A 16,469-nucleotide genomic window follows, 5' to 3' on the forward strand; every position below is an offset into this window, starting at 1 on the left:
TTTTAAACATTGCTGTAGACCACACGATCCTACTATAACCTTCAAAAGCCTCCTCAGCCTGTAATGTAACTCAAATTAAAATCCTTTACAACATTTTCTCTACAAAAGAAACCCCAATGATAGATCAAAGAGGCATATGGTGGCTACTCTTCTTAGTGTACATTTGACTGAACACCTGTATCTCTTAACACTAAGGCTTTTTCTTTCTTTGAAGACCTCTCCAAAACCCACATAACTAAATAATCAGTGTTAAAACTAATAAAATTTGCTACTCATTAAAAGTTTTATCTATTTTTATTAGAAGAACTCTTGAATTCAACATGGCTTCTTCTTAAACTTCTTTATTTCAAATACACATGAACGGTCGTGGCACAGAGAAACAGTGATGAAAGGCACAGTCAACAGGACCAGTTATTAGGTTTTCAATTATAGCAGCAAATTTGAAAATAAATAATCTTCCTTGAAAAATCTAACAGGTACCTAAAATATTACTACAGATATTACCCATTCACCTAATGAAAACATTTTAAGGAAAATATGTACATTAAAGGAGAAAACAAAAATCTGGTACAACCTAGAAAAGCAATTCCTCAGGCACCTTCTCTAACAGGTGCTTCCAGAAACAGCCATAACCTTACCGGCGTTCTCAGAAACACATTAGTTTTTCATTCCATAAATGAAACATAATTGTTATGTTTAATCAACTGATTTCTAAATCTTAGAAAACATCACTGTACTGAAATGAAAAGTATCAAATCTGCTGGCAGTGCATCTTACAGTACTGTCGGTATCAGCCATTTTTAAGGCTCAAAGAATGTGTCTTCAAAAGGTATTTTCACCCAATTTCCAGCAAACACTGAACATTTCAAATAATGGAATGCTAATCAAACTAAAATACCAAACCTTTTACTCCAGGGGGATTTGCTAATTACTAATCAGAAAACCAGGAGCAAGAGATATATAAAGTAGCCTTCCTAATGTCCAAGATAACCATTAAAAATTCCCCACAACAATGCTTATTTGGAGAACAAGTTTAGCACCACTATTAACATTTTTTACTGCAATGTGAACAACACTGGGAAGGATACTTTGCACAGAGTGCTTTCCATTCAATTCCCAGCTTATTTTCCTAAACAATGTCTTTTAAATTCTCAACACGCACGCGCACACACACGCGCGGGAGTGCCAGCTCTTTCCTTTTTGTTTCCTTGAAAATGATCTAGTTAGTGCCCAAAAAGGTGGAGTGTTTTAGGCAAGAAGAGTTTATATATAGGTACTGATGACAGGGATATATATAACATCCTTTTTTTTTTTTTTAATACTGTGGTAGTAGTCTTTTCAGCATTGTTATGTTCACATGCATTAAAGAAGTAAACTAAGCATACTAGTTATCATGGCATATATCAAGATTATTAAAATTGTACAGCTATCAAACTAAATTTCACACACTGTAAGTAATGCTACGTAGCTTGGAAAAGTTTCTTTTTCTATAAAAGAAAGAGCTGGGCTATTTGAGTTCCCTTAGAACACTTAAGATGATTATGACTCCAATTTCTCACCTTCTGACAGTCTCAGCATCTCATTTTCTTCCCTTTAGCTCTGCTTTTCTTCTATTAAGGGTATGGCAATATAGTAAAAATAAGCACAAAAATTAATGTACAAAATGAAAACAAGCTTCACCAGCAATTAATGGCTTGGAAGCAGAGAGGTATTTTGGAAAATATTTGCAAAGTATAAAAATTTGGTTGACACCTACAGAATTTGATCTGTGCTCAGACAATAAACAAGTGGGTTTAAAAAAAATTTAAGTTCTTCAGTACGGAGTAGATTATCTGATCTCTTACATAAAGGCAGAAGTTTTTTCTCTCTCCTAATACTTAAAATACTACCGTTCATCATTCTTAAATAGTATACTGACAGGATCAGAGCAGACTAAACCAGCACAAAATAACACCTCTTCCAGGAAAAAGATTCTATATACACTGGATCCTGGTTCTAGTATGAGCACAATACCACTCTAGCAGTTTCTTTACAAAACACTGCTAAGATACACTGCTAAGATGTTTTTGGCGACAAACTTCCAGTCAGGACTACTTGAGATTCTCTGGGAGAGAAACTCCAAAGGATGCCCAGGTAAAAGTTTGCTAGTGTAAGACTTGACCCCTGTGGTTATTGAGAAATATCCAACTTAACTACAGGCAATCACGTATGAAGACTTGTCATCTCTTTTCAATATTATATTCATTTTCTACTGTGTAACAAATCACGAATTCAGAAGCTGAAGACCATACCTATTTATTATCTCACAGTCTGCAGGCCAGAAGTCAGGGTGGGCTTGATTGGCGTTCTCGGCAGTGGGTCTCACAAGGCTGGAATCAAGGTGCTGGTGGGCCGGGTTCTCCTCTGCTGGAGGGGATTGTAGTTGCAGGCTCATTCAGGTTGTTGATTAACTGAGTTCCTGTGGCTGTAGAGCTGGAGTACCCACTCCCTGGGCTGTTGGCGGAGGCCTCTGTCAGCTCCTTCCAGGCATCTGCATTTCTTCTCGTGTGCCTTGAGTTCTCTTGCTGTCAATCTCTGACTTCTGCTACCAGCCTGAGAAAACACTGCTTTTAAGGGGCTCACATGATTAGGTAAGCTGTCCCCAGATAATCTCCCTTTTGCTGTATAACATAGTTATGGATGGTATTCATGGGTTCCACCCACACACAAAGGGGGAGAATCTCCTATAGGTACCTGAGGGTCACATGCAGACTTCCGGCTACTACACATACACACGGCTATTACCAATCGCTCCCAACATGCTGTTTCCACATAACCAAACTTGTCTTTGAGGACAGTACTGTTAGGAGACAACCTTTTCATTACGATGACAGATTTAAAAGAAGCCTTCAGAATGCTGCTGAAGCTTTTTAAAAATAATGACATCTTCTAATCCCTTGCTGGTACAACTACTAATCTGAGAAGCCATACCTTTTTTGAAGACCTCTCCGGTGGTTGAATTAATATACACGTACGTGTCTACAGACTGGCTGCTAAATAATCCATATGCATTCACTTTTTCCAAAGCTTTTCAATCCCACTGCCTGAAACCACCGTTTTTTGACTACACAGTGCAGCACTGTGTGTGCCGTACAGAACGCGGGAGACTTCGAGAACTGCGAAATCTTAGATCTTAGAATCCTAGGAACAGTCCTCGACCTTCTCACCTACCATACCCATCATCTGCACTGTGATATATTCTGCATGTCTGCTTTTAGCAGACATGGTTTACTCTGGTTTCTGAAGTGTTCATAATAGCACTCCTGACATGGCGCTACCCAACAGAACTTTCTGCAATGAGGGAAGGCTCTAGGTCTGTGCTGTCCATTGCAGGGGCCACTAGCCACGTGTGTCTAACAAGCATTGAACTGTAGCTAGTGTGACTGAGGAGCTGAGGTTTTATTAATTTAAATTTAAATAGCTACCATGTGCCTGTATACGACTGTATACCGGACAGCGCAGCTCTAGAGTCTTAACAGTTGATGTGTTTATGTTTACACATCAGATGCAAACCATGTTTGATTTCTCTATGTTAATAATTAGTCCCACCACTGGACGCATTCCCCACTCACTGTTCTCATAAAAGTGGCTCCGTGTCCTCTCAAGGCTAAGCACCTCCTTCCCTCAGTCTCAGGTACTCTTCACCTCCTCGAAGGCTCTGTCCCAACTACTCTTCAGGGCTACCACTATGATGTCTTGCTTGAGGAAAGCATGGCTGTTTCTAACCTTCTAGGGAGGAAGTGGGGGAAGGGAGAGACTAACAATGAGACGATCCGAGCACCTGCTGCATCAGAGGACAGACGCAAAGGATGAGTCACAGACTTGTCCCCAGAAGCTTGAAGCCTGGTCAGTTGGAGAATGTGTGCGCACACACGTACACACACAAACACATGCCCTGTGAACAATCAGAAACTCGACAGCTGAGTGTGTAAGAGGGTGGCAAGGAACGTGGGTAAAGGGAGTTAAAAAGAAAGAGGAGTGTGGGTGACCCGGACTGGGCACCTCCCACGTGCCAGGCACTGTCCCAGGTGCTACTAGGCACTGGAAACAATTCATGGGGAGGAACACACAAGACAGTTTCTGAACGGTGGGTAAGATTTGGTTCAAACTATTCTTGGGAATGGGGGCGGCGGGGGGTGGGGGGAGGCGATGAGCTAAGCCTGGGAGAGGAGACTGAGCATGAAACAGGGAAATGCTGGCTAGGAAGGCTCGTCAGTCTAAAGACAGACGCCCTACCAAATGGTGACAAGCTGTGATAACTGTCACCTCCTTAGATTTTCAGAGCACGGCTTTCTCTCTAAAATCAGAGTGGGCTACTGTGGAAGCAGGGAAACACGAGGACGTCTCAACCCACCTCCAGAATTTCCCCCCGGACACTTAGTTGTCACAACAGTCATTTAGTATGTGAAGCAGCTGCCAAAATTTTGTAACAAAAGGTTAGTTTGTAAAATGAAATCTGCCTGCAAGGATCTGGCCAGGGAAATACAAAATAAAAAGTAAATTAAAGAAAACGAAGAGTAAATTTTAAAAACCCAATCAAGATTTTTAACCAGACTTTGACATAAAGATTATTGGCAAAGTGTACCTCTTTAATCAAGAAAAGTGACTAACGACGATTCAGATGTGAGTAATGGAAGTAACTACCCTTTCAGTGTTTTCCAACAACTTTAACCCGCCACACTGTACAGACAACAAGGCTGTCTGGAAGCTCTTGCTGCAGGATCCTGGCTAACCACACGAAGCTCCTCTAGGCGAGAGGCAACCAGGTGGAACCTCCAGCCACCCGAGGCTTCAGCCATTGGCTAGTCTGCGAGTTCAGGGGATCAGTCTCTGCACATCTGTAACCCACCTGGCACCCTGCCTGAGGCACACCAGACTGGTTGGGAACTGATGCTGATAATTCATAACTTTTTAAAAATAAAGTACTTTTGTAAAGATCACTGACTGCTAAGGCTGATAGTATTTTTGTTTACAGTAGTAATAACATTTGGAATTACATGTTTAAGAGTAATAAATACTCTTCAGATATAAATTTACTTAGAAGTTTATAACGCAACAGAATAAACCACTTTGGAAAAACATACAACTGCTACAATACCTCTCCCTAAAAACCAATATTACAATTTTATTTTTCTTTAAAATTAAGTGATTTTGACTCATACAATAACATTACCTAGAAAACATTTTGTCAGAACTCATAAAATGGGTGCAGATACAAAAGGATCGACAAGAGATAATGCATCTAACTCATGGAGTAAAGACAAAGATTAAAAGAGAAAAAAGATCTGTCATCTTACATATCAGAGGGAATGTAATGAGTTCAGTCCATGAGAATTTGGGTTGAATGCATGACCCCTGCACATTAAAATTTATCAGACTGATTTTTTACACCATAAACAGTATAGTAAAATAACCCTCAAGAAGGACATTGGTCTTTAAAATCTTGGCTTTAAGGAATGACAAATGCCTTTGAAAATATTTTGTTCAGAATCACTGCGATTATAAAAGTACTTCAGTTAGGAAATCAATCTAGAATCATTCTTAAATGGCAGTGCACTTGAAAAATGGCATTAATTTGTAATGTTTGCATTTCCAAAGAAAAATATAGAAAGAACTTAAAAAAGCAAGGTAACTTTCCAAAAAAAGTATTGATTCAAAAATTTACTGCACAAAAATATGTACTTCTTAAATGTTTCTAATAAATTAACTCCATAACATTTTTATGTATATTTATATATTTATATATATATAATCCCTGATAATCTATAAAAGAGGGTCTATAATAGTAAAATAAATGAACTTCAAAAGTACCCCCTTCATAAAATGTATGTAACATTAATTTTTCTCAAATTTAAGGAATGTAGCAATATGTACAACTCTTATGTATTAGTATAATACCAAAATAGTACAAGTCATATTAACAGGCTGTCGTAACTGTAAAATGTTTGAGTCAAGTTAAAATTGGAGGACAGCTTAGGTTCGAATGAATGCAATTACCCATGGGAGGTTCACTTTCCAAGTGGAAATGACAATCATCTTATCTACAGTAGATTTCACAAGAGGTAGTGTTCAAGTAAAAAAAAAAAAAAAAGATACATGCTTAACTATCTTTAATTAACAAATTCACAGGAAAAAAATGAACTGGTTTCTTAGCGGATGATCAGTTGGTGACTTTTTTAATATGAATCTGAAATACAAAATAATGAGAAATACAATAAAGGCCTTATACATGAAATCAAAATGTGGTAAAAAAGAAAGTACAATCTGTTTCACTGATTTATCATATTGTCTTACCTCGTTAAGAATGGCCCAAACAGCAGAATTCTGAATGACTGAAAGTCGAAAGGCTGAAATGGGGTTTAGACTGGGATCCACCATTCCTTCAGCAACACCATTCTCAAATTTTCCTTCAAAATAAAAATCAACATACGTTGGGTCGACTGAAACAAGCACACATAGGACATCACTGACTTAAAGCAGGAAAGAAGAACAAAATATTTTCAGTGGATGTCTTTACACAGGGCCTGGGTGAATTTTTTCCCCTTCTTTCTACTTTTATTCAACTTTCAAATTTTTCATGAAGTAGTGTAAGCTTTCATTAGAAGCAACCTACTAAAACAGGCAGAGCTCTGCTTTTTTCCTATTGCAAATTAGAAGGTATATATTTATTTGTTCTTGCATCAAAAATGTTTTAACATGCAGGTTTTTAACAAAATGTGACTTCACCAAACTTCACCCTATGAGTAAGGAAGTATACCCTATACCATCACTCAGTCTGACCCCTCTGAGGGTTACGTTAGAACAACAAATTTCAATGCTTTTAAGACATACATACAATAGGTGGACTTAGAGCAGGGGTTCAATCTTTGTGTATTCTTTCCAAGGTCACACTTAGAAGGAATTAACAAGTGATACCTCCTCTAGGCAGTTTTAATAGAAAAATCCATTATAAATGACAAGCTAAAAAAGCTCTCTTTAGGGATAGGACCAAGAAGTTCTATAAAAAGGTTAACATGCTCTTTACCCACTTTTTCTTGCTATGAGGAATATTCTTCAAACAACAACAAAAAGCTGTTGAAAAAGTGACAGAAAAATGGTGTGTTCTTGGCCACATTTCTCTAAGCCAGGAACTGGCAACCCTTTTCTTATTATAAAGGGCAGACAGGGGCACCTGGATGGCTCAGTTGGTTAAGCATCTGATTCTTGATTTCAGCCCAGGTCATGATCTCACAATTTGTGGGATCGAGCCCCATGCCAGGCTCTGTGCTGACAGCATGGAGCCTGCTTGGGATTCTCTCTCACTCTCTCTGTCCCTCCTCTCTGGCTTGTGCATAGAACTCTCTCTCAAAATAAACAAACATTAGGGGGAAAAATAATAAAGGGCAGATAGTAAATATTTGGGGCTTTGTGGGCCAGGAGGAAAACTGAAGATATTAGGTTGGTACTTATATAGAGAAAAAGTTCCACAAAGTTTTTATTGATGAAATTCATATTATAAGAACTACCACTGAGTTCGTCTTTTGCTAATGCAGGTGTATTAGCAATACACCTGGAGATCATAAGGAGATCATAATTCCTTTTGCAAGGGTTAACATTTTAGTTATCTGGGATTCAAAGTGATCCTCATCAAAATTGACTGCAAATGTTCATCTGTTAAAGTGGGTCTATAATGAGATTTTATGTATTTTATCTTGGATATTTCCTTTCACACAGCCTACATACTGCGAAATACTGACACCAGTCCATAAGTACGTGATTTTAATGGAGCGTATTCATCACTTGGAAGGTATTTATGGAATTCCATTAGGTTCTTCTCCTTGATATTTGCCTTGTATGTGTCACTACACTGCAGATGAGTCACTTCCAAGCAAAAGTTAGGTGGAAGCTCCTTGATTAGTTTGATATTACTTATAGTTCAAATAACAACTGTCATCAGTGATTTGACTGAAACATAGGGTTTTTTGCATGTGAGTACTATTTGTTCTTACAATTTTAGGTTGAATTAAGAAACGTTATCAAGCCTGCAGGAAACACTAATTTTCAAAGAGAGAATAGTGGTTGAGGGCAGTTCTTGCCACTGGGAAAAATTTCAATCTTGTTGTTGAGGTTAAAAAAAAAAAGGTTTCTTCTTTCACAATAAATGTGATCAGTGCTAAGCCCCAGAACTGCTATATGGTACAACAAGTCATGCTATTCAGTTCCTATTTCTGACACAAGTTCACAGAACTGATTATGGTAAAGTCCAAGAGAGTGAATGGTGTTCACTGCTAATGCTGCTGGTTCAATAAAATAACGATACAGGCACACCTGGGTGGCTCAGTCAGTTAAGCATCTGGCTCTTGGTGTCAATTCAAGTCATGATCCCATGGTTCGTGGGTTTGAACCCTGGGCTGGGCTCTGCACTGACGGCATGGAGCCTGCTTGGAATTCTCCCCCCCCACCCCCGTCCCTCCCCTGCTCTCTCTCTCAAAATAAATAAACTTCAAAAAAATGATATGTGGCAAATTCAATTATTTCCTGTAAAATACCTGATGAATAGTAAAATAAATAACCATAGGCTTTAAACACCCTACATTTTCACAGGCTTCGTAAATTTACCCAACTAAGCTTTCTTTTCCATACATATTTTTACCACTGTTCATTATAACACATCCTGGCAGATCCCACTTCAGGTTGTACTCAATTTGTGTTTTCTCAGCTTGTTTGAAAATATCCTTGCCTATACTTGGTGCCACGCAGACTTTTCAGAGGCCAATTCTTTAGTCACTTCAAGTTTGGCATTGACTCCAAATAACACCTGGGCAGTACCAGTTAATATCTATCAACTCATCAAGACCCAAGGAAATAATATGCTTTGTTTTTTGACTAATACCATTCCCAATGTCTTCAGTTCTTCACTCAATTGTTGCCGAAAGCTCGATGGTCTTAAAAAAATTTTTTTTAACGTTTATTTATTTTTGAGAGAGAGAGAGGGAGAGAGAGAGGGAGTGAGCCGGGGAGGAGCAGAGAGACAGGGAGACACAGAATCTGAGGCAGGCTCCAGGCTCTGAGCTGTCAGCGCAGAGCCTGACACGGGGCTCGAACCCACAAACCATGAGATCATGACCTGAGCTAAAGTCAGATGCTTAACCAACTGAGCCACCCAGGTGCCCCTCGATGGTCTTAAATAAGGTTAACTGATCTACACACGTATCTTTGACTACTTCAATTAAATAGGATTTAACTCACTATTGGTAACTGATTTTACTTGGCTAACACACAAACCATTCTGAAACTCACTTTGGTTATATCCTCATCTGAATTTTTTATTTTTGTGAAGAAATTATGCTGTAATAAAATATTCTAATTTTCTGAACATTGTATTCCTGTGAGTTGGGAATATTATGAGTGCTTAGAACAGTAATGTATTCTCTAGCACAGCTATTGCATCACTGCCTAATAACCACAACAATCTGTCAACTGATTTTGTGAAATAATTACATTTCACACTGTTAAAAAGCACTGACATTCAAAGTCCACTTTTATTGTTTTGACATGATGGATAAGTACTGGTCATTTTTTAAAAAATGTCACACTATGGTGGTGTGTGGGTGCGTGGGGCACTTGAAACTGTCAAATTATGGGGCGCCTGGGTGGCTCAGTCAGTTAAGCATCCAACTTTGGCTCAGGTCATGGTCTCATGGTTCATGAATTCGAGACCCACATCGGGCTCTGTGCTGATAGCTCTGAGCCTGGAGCCTGCTTTGGATTCTGTGTCTCTCTCTCTGCCCCTTCCCTGGCTCACACTCACGCTCTCAAAAATAAACATTAAATTTGACAGAGAAATTGTCAAATTATGAATGTATCACTGCTATTTTAGTGCACTGAGCGTCAGGTGGAAGCAATCAGTGCACCACCTCAATCACTATTGGAACTACTTGCTCACCTCTGCTGTTACAGCACAAAAGCACATAGACAGGGGCGCCTGAGTGGCTCAGTTAGTTAAGCATCTGATTGCTGATTTTGGCTCAGGTCATGTTCTCACCATTGTGAGACTGAGCCCCGTGTGTCAGGCTCTGTGCTGACATCGTGGAGCCTGCTTGAGAATCTGTCTCTCCTCACTCTCTGCCCCTCCCCTGCTTGTGCTGTCTGTCTGTCTGTCTGTCTCTCTCTCTCTCTCTCTCTCAAAATAAATAAACATTAAAAATATTTTTAAAGAAAGCACACAGACCATATGTAAATAAATAAGCACGGATGTGTTCCAATAAAATTTTATTTATGGACACTGAAATTTAAATTTTTATAAGTTTTACATGCCACAATATATAATTCATTTTTTCAAACCATTTAAAAATAAAAATAAAAAAATGTTAATCATTCTAAGCTCATGGTCCATTCAAAAACAGGAAGTGGAGGGGAAAAACAGGAAGTGGGCCTGATGTGGCCCATGGGCTATCATTTACTCATTATTCAGCAGTCTATTCTAGAGTTTTACGACATAATGATTAGGCTCTTAGTAAGATAAGATACGTTTAAAGTGAAAACCATACTAGAGAAGACATGCATTCATATGTACAAGAAATATTAAATGTATCAACTTACAAAGTAATGTGTTTATTAAAAAATTATTAATACACTATTTCATAAAAGTATGTACACATATTGGGGCTGGACTGGGGTAAGGAGCAATGCTACAAGAAAGTATTATTGAATTATTAAGTTAGGCAGGGGGTTTAGGGCTGAAGAATACTTTGAAACTCACAACACTTAATGAGACATCATACTGTCATCTGATGAGCTCAGTTAATTAGAAAAATAATTACCTAACGATATAACTGGTCTCATTCAAACACTTTGACCCTGCAATTTTATCCTGCAGATATACCCTCGCATGTCCAAAAAGAATATATGTATCACAGCAAAAACTGCAAACAACCATTCGTCGCTAGGTGACTGGCCATATCAATTAAGATATGCTAATACAAGGGAATACTAGGCAGCCAATTAAAAGAGTGAAGAAAGAATACAAAGAATAAAGTAAAACTGAAGATAATGCAGCTAAAGACCTACTTGCATTCCCAATGTAGAGAAACTCCCTACATGTGCAGAAGAGTTCAAACCAGCATTGTTTATAACAGCAAAAGAAAGAAAAAGAAAGAAAATGGAAACAAACATTATAACCAAACAAGAGAACAGTGATATATTCATCCATGAAAATTTGCACAGCAGTGAAAATGAATGAGCCGTAGATACACGCACCCACATGGATGAATCTCATGATGGTGAGAGAAAACTGCAGGCTACAGAATGATATCATTTATCTCAGATTTAAGAACAAGCAAAATAACACTGTGCATTGTTCAGGAATATATCCTACATATGTGCTAGAAATGTACATGCAAATGGTAACCACCAAATTTATGACAGTAGTTACCCTTGGTGGAAAGGGAAAAGACGTTAGGGAAGAACAACTGAATTGGCAAATCTTAAACCAGATACACAGATATTCACTCAATTACTATTTGTATCTTCTGTGCACCTGAAATAGTACAACTTTTTAGAATGTTCATCTTCCATATGTACATATGTACTTCAGTCAGTGAAAAGATGCCGAACAAAGATCATAGAGTATGTATGTTATTTGTGTGCTACTGTGTGTTTTTGAAGAAAATATTCCTACTTTTATTTATGAACAGAATACTTCTGGAAGGACACAAATCATAAGAATTGCCTCTGGAAAGTACTGGGTAGGAGGGAAAAGAAGAGGGAGGGAGACTTAAGTTTATGCTTTTTAAAACATGTGCGTGTATTATCTTTCCAGACAACAAATTTAACTTTTGCCCTTAACCCGGTGGTCTGATAGGTCAGCATTAAAAGAAATAAACAAAGGGGAAAATGAAGGAGGAAATTACTGAAGACTGCCTAGAATTCCCAAACTCTGGCACTGGGCAGGACTTCCAAGGTCAGGCTCCCTGTGGCCATACTCCTGCTGCACCCTGACTGTGGTCCATTCCTTCCTTCCAGTGTTTCTCTAAAAAGGCTCTTCTCCTCACAACTTGGGTTTCTTTCACAAGACTGCCCTTAGCATGATGCCATACCATCCACCCTACCCCACCCTCAGCCATCAGGTTTCCACTAACTGTCAGCTGACTGTTTAGTTTTCAACAACGCCTTCAAGTATAAATTGCTGTACACTCTGATCCAATTAAATCCAGGCCCCTATGTAGGGCCAGTCTTTGTGGATTGTTCCCACCCAGCAAGGCTCTTATTAGCTCTCTTTCCCTGGTTCTTTCTGACTAAAAGAAATGACCACATTACAGATGCTCAGAGTAGACACCTGTATGACCTCCAGGTGGCCAGGTCCAAAAGCATCTCAATACAGACCTAATGTTCAGGAGGGAAGCAAGAGGCTAAAGGCATAGATTCTGGCACGTGGATGTTGTTGAGACCCTGTAAATGGCGAAGGTCACCCAGTAAGAGACTGTGGAAGGCAGCAGAAGACAGATTATCAGTGAGAATCAACAATGAAATAGCGGGTGGAGAAAGAAAGAGGAACCAGCAAATGAACCTTTGATCGGAAACTCTGGGTGGGTCAAGATAATAAAAGTATGTACTAAAACATGAGAATACAACTTGGAGGATGTTGGTAATTGTAACCCTAAAGCTGCTTAACATCTGACAAGAGTTTAAAATTACTTTAGGATTAAGTCCAGACAAGTCAAAAACAATTTACCAGTTTAAAGTAGGAGGTATTACCTATTCTGAAATAACCATCTTCTAATCGTTTGTCTTTGGTTTCTTTGCTTATTTCCAAACCTTCACTCTAAAACAGAACAAAAACATTAATTTTACAAATGATTACTTCTATTTAAAACAGAGCTAATTTAGCTTAATAGAAAAGTGGCATTTGTGGCACAGTTATCTTTAAAAAAGGGAAAATGTCATGAGTCTTGAACTTTAAAAAGCCTAACAATACAAGTATTCTTTTAACTATCTGAATTTGTATATACTAGTGGCTAAAAAATTTAAATTTTAAATTTAAACCAATTTAATAGGGCACTATTTTTTATTAAAAATACATGGAACTGTGTTAACTCGAAAGAAATCTAAGCACTCCTTAAAGACCAATAAATTAATTTTATGTATTAATCAACAGGCATTAAAACCACATGGTATTTTGGGACTCAAAATATAAACATTAGCGTAAAATGATGATTCATTTATTTTCCTGGTAGGAACGTCCAAGTTATTTTCCAACAGGAAACAAAATGAAGGCTCTTTCTATGAATAAGGCAAAAAGGACAATATATTAATGTTGCTTGCCACTGAGGTCCTACAATCATGAAAATTTTCCCTCATCTTCTAATCAAGAATAACCTCAAGATAAGTCTACTACTGATCTTAGTTCTTAAGAAAAATCAGGGGGAAAATAGGCATACCTTAAGAGGCAAAACTTCCACAGTTGTGTTTAGGAGAATATCTCCTGGATGTTCTTGATTGCCACTATGGAACAAATAACTGAAAATAAAAACATAAAAATAAAAATATGAGTCAGAGTAGACTTTACGAAGATTTATGAAGATGCCCTTACCTCTGAGTAAGCTTTATCAACAGGACTCTGACCACAAAGCTGACAGCACCAGAACTTGGCGCAAGGGCACATTATTATGTACTCCGAATAGTTGCTGGAAGCTTCAAAACTCAAAGACTCAACATTTCGGTGATGTGCTAATTCCTTTCTTTAGAAGGGTCATGTGTATTGCTTAGCATAATAATGTATTTAACAGGTTTTTTTTTTTTAAAGGACAGTTTTATGTTGCTGTTTATACTCCTTTACATACATAAACCTCTCAAGAAGATTAATCAAAGCTGCAGTGCCTATATAATATTACTGTATCTTGCATCAGAGAAAACTTTCACCAGGACAGCCATGATCCATGGTAAGTTCAAAGACTAGCTTTATCCAATACAAATAGTAGCCTGTAAGCAAAGTAACCAATTCTAAATATCTGAATAATTCCACTTATCAGTATGAACAAACATTTGAATAATGACTATGATAAATCTAAAATCCTCTCTGGGTATGAAAATAATATCCTCAGGTTCTGATATCCTGAAAATTAATGTGGATATATAAGTATGGGTGGGGGGTGGTAAAAACCAGACAGGGCATACAAAGCATATCTAAATCTAAATCTAAATCTAAATCTAAAACTTAAGTTTAGCTAAGTTAAATGGTTACAAGTTTATACTTAGAGTCAGAAAGACCTGGATCCAAATTCTAGGACTCTCACTTAATAGAATTTTCACCTTTAGAAAGTTATATTAGCTTTCTGAGCCCGAGTTTCCTCTATACAGTGCAGAGAGTCCTACATAGCTCACATGACTATAGCAAGGAGTTGATGAGAGGCTGACAAAGTGCTTTGCATATTAAAAATACCCAGCAGGGAACAGTTATAGTTTGGCTATGATATAGTATGTTATTTGTGGGCAAAAAATCACCTGTGATGAAACATGATTTTCAAATGTTACACAGGGCAGGGCACCCTCTAAGATTAGCTCCCTCTAAGCTACAACAAAAAATAATTCCAACATTTCCAGATAAGAGACACTCTTTTTTTTAAAGGCATCTTTGATTTGGAATGCTGCTTCCTATAGCTATGGGCCATTCATTATTTCACCTATAGGTACAACAATATGGGACTGGGGAAGCCACTTCTAAGAAAAGAGGGATGGGCAGAACTTACAGTTTAGATAGACTGATTCAGAGGTGTTCACTATGTGATAGCTTATAGTGAAAAATTCAATACCATCTGCAATGTTTAACATTAGAAGAAGTAAATGATGGTACGGCCACACAATGGGATACTGTGCAAGCATTAAAATGTTTATGAATCACTTATGACAGGATAATTGCAAATATAAGACACAAATAATATACAGATCATGATGGTTTTCAAAGTAAAAAGTGCACAGAATTACCAAGAAAAAATGTGCCAAAAGGTCACAATGGTGGTGCTGAGGCTGTGTTTTTCTCATTTTTCATATTTTAAAATTTTTACATAATCAAAACATATGTTATATAGTCAGAAAATACTGTTCCTAACACTTCATTTATGTACTGACAAAATACAACTTCTGCTTCTCCCCTTCTCAGCAAACAAGTTATTATGCAAGTTGAAAAGTGATTCCTTTTCTCTATTCTAGGAAGGGTGGGTGTCTCCAAGAACTCCAAGAAAATTCATATGTACTCTGATTTTAAAAGAATTGTGTTTTACTATCGGGGCACCTGGGTGGCTCAGTAGGTTAAGCGTCCTACTTCAGCTCAGGTCATGATCTCGCGGCCTGTGAGTTTGAGCCCTGCATTGAGCTCTGTGCTGACAGCCTAGGGCCTGGAGCCTGCTTCAGATTCTGTGTCTCCCTCTCTCTGCCCCTTCCCAGCTCACATTCTGTCTCTCTCTCTCTCAAAAATAAACATTAAAAATTAAAAATAAAATTGCGTTTTACTATAAATGTATTCTCAATAGGGGCAAGTAAATATTACCTTACAGAGGTTTACTGAAAATATATTTGTTATGAAATGTGACCTCCAGGGGCACCTGGGTGGCTCAGGTGGTTAAGCATCCGACTTCGGCCCGGATCACCATGTCGCGGTTCATGGGTTTGAGCTCCACATCGAGCTCTGTGCTGATAGCTCAGAGCCTGGAGCCTGCTTCAGATTGTGTGTCTCCCTCTCTCTCTGCCCCTGCCCTGCTCGTGCTCTCTCTCGCTCTCTGTCTCTCAAAAATAAATAAACGTTAAAAAAAAAATAAAAGAAATGTGATCTCCCATATGAGTTCTTTAGCAGATTCTTTGCTGGCACTATTTTAATTTGCTAAAAACAAACCAACAGATATGGTTTAAGACTATTCTTCTTTACGAGATGAAAGAAAATTGTTTCTAATTCTATGATGACTCTGCTTTAAAATTTTTTGAGTACAGTCGAAATACAATGTTACATTAGTTTCCGGTGTACAACATAGTGATTCAACCTCTCTATGTTATGCTGTGCTCACCACAAATGTAGCTACCACTTGTCACCACACCATATCACAATATTACAGTATCGCAGACTATATTTCTAATGCTGTGCCTTTTATTCCAGTGACTTATTCATTCCATAACTAGAAGCCTGTATCTCCTACTCTCCTTCACCATTTTGCCTATCCCCCCACCTTCTCTCCTCTGGCAACTGGTTTGTTTTCTGTATTTAAAGGTCTGATTCTTTTTGTTTATTTGTGGGTTTTTGTTTGTTTCCTTCAGATTCCACTTATGAGTGGAATTAAATGGTATTTGTTTTTCTCAGTCTAACTTATTTCACTTAGCATAATAACCCTCTAGGTCCATCCATGTTGTCACTAATAAGATCTCATTCTTTACGTGGGTATGTAATGTTCTTTTGTGTATATATA

At 38.0% G+C, this 16,469-nt stretch overlaps 1 protein-coding gene across 2 annotated transcripts in view; it reads right to left on the reverse strand.

Annotated features, from left to right (window-relative positions):
- Positions 1–275: 275 nt before the first annotated feature.
- MGAT4A (alpha-1,3-mannosyl-glycoprotein 4-beta-N-acetylglucosaminyltransferase A) overlaps positions 276–16,469 on the reverse strand; it is a 121,452-nt gene continuing 105,258 nt past the window's right edge. For both annotated transcript variants that reach the window (XM_040453986.1, XM_040453985.1), the window contains 4 exons: positions 13,458–13,536; positions 12,775–12,841; positions 6,334–6,446; positions 276–6,226 (listed from right to left, as the gene is read on the reverse strand). In XM_040453986.1, coding sequence (XP_040309920.1) covers positions 6,200–6,226; positions 6,334–6,446; positions 12,775–12,841; positions 13,458–13,536 — 286 coding nt within the window. In that variant the 3' untranslated portion in view covers positions 276–6,199. The remainder of the gene's footprint in view (positions 6,227–6,333; positions 6,447–12,774; positions 12,842–13,457; positions 13,537–16,469) is intronic.

This window comes from Herpailurus yagouaroundi, unplaced genomic scaffold (genome assembly GCF_014898765.1).
Source record: "Herpailurus yagouaroundi ecotype Mexico unplaced genomic scaffold, PumYag 210, whole genome shotgun sequence".
Classification (NCBI taxonomy): Eukaryota; Metazoa; Chordata; class Mammalia; order Carnivora; family Felidae; genus Herpailurus; species Herpailurus yagouaroundi.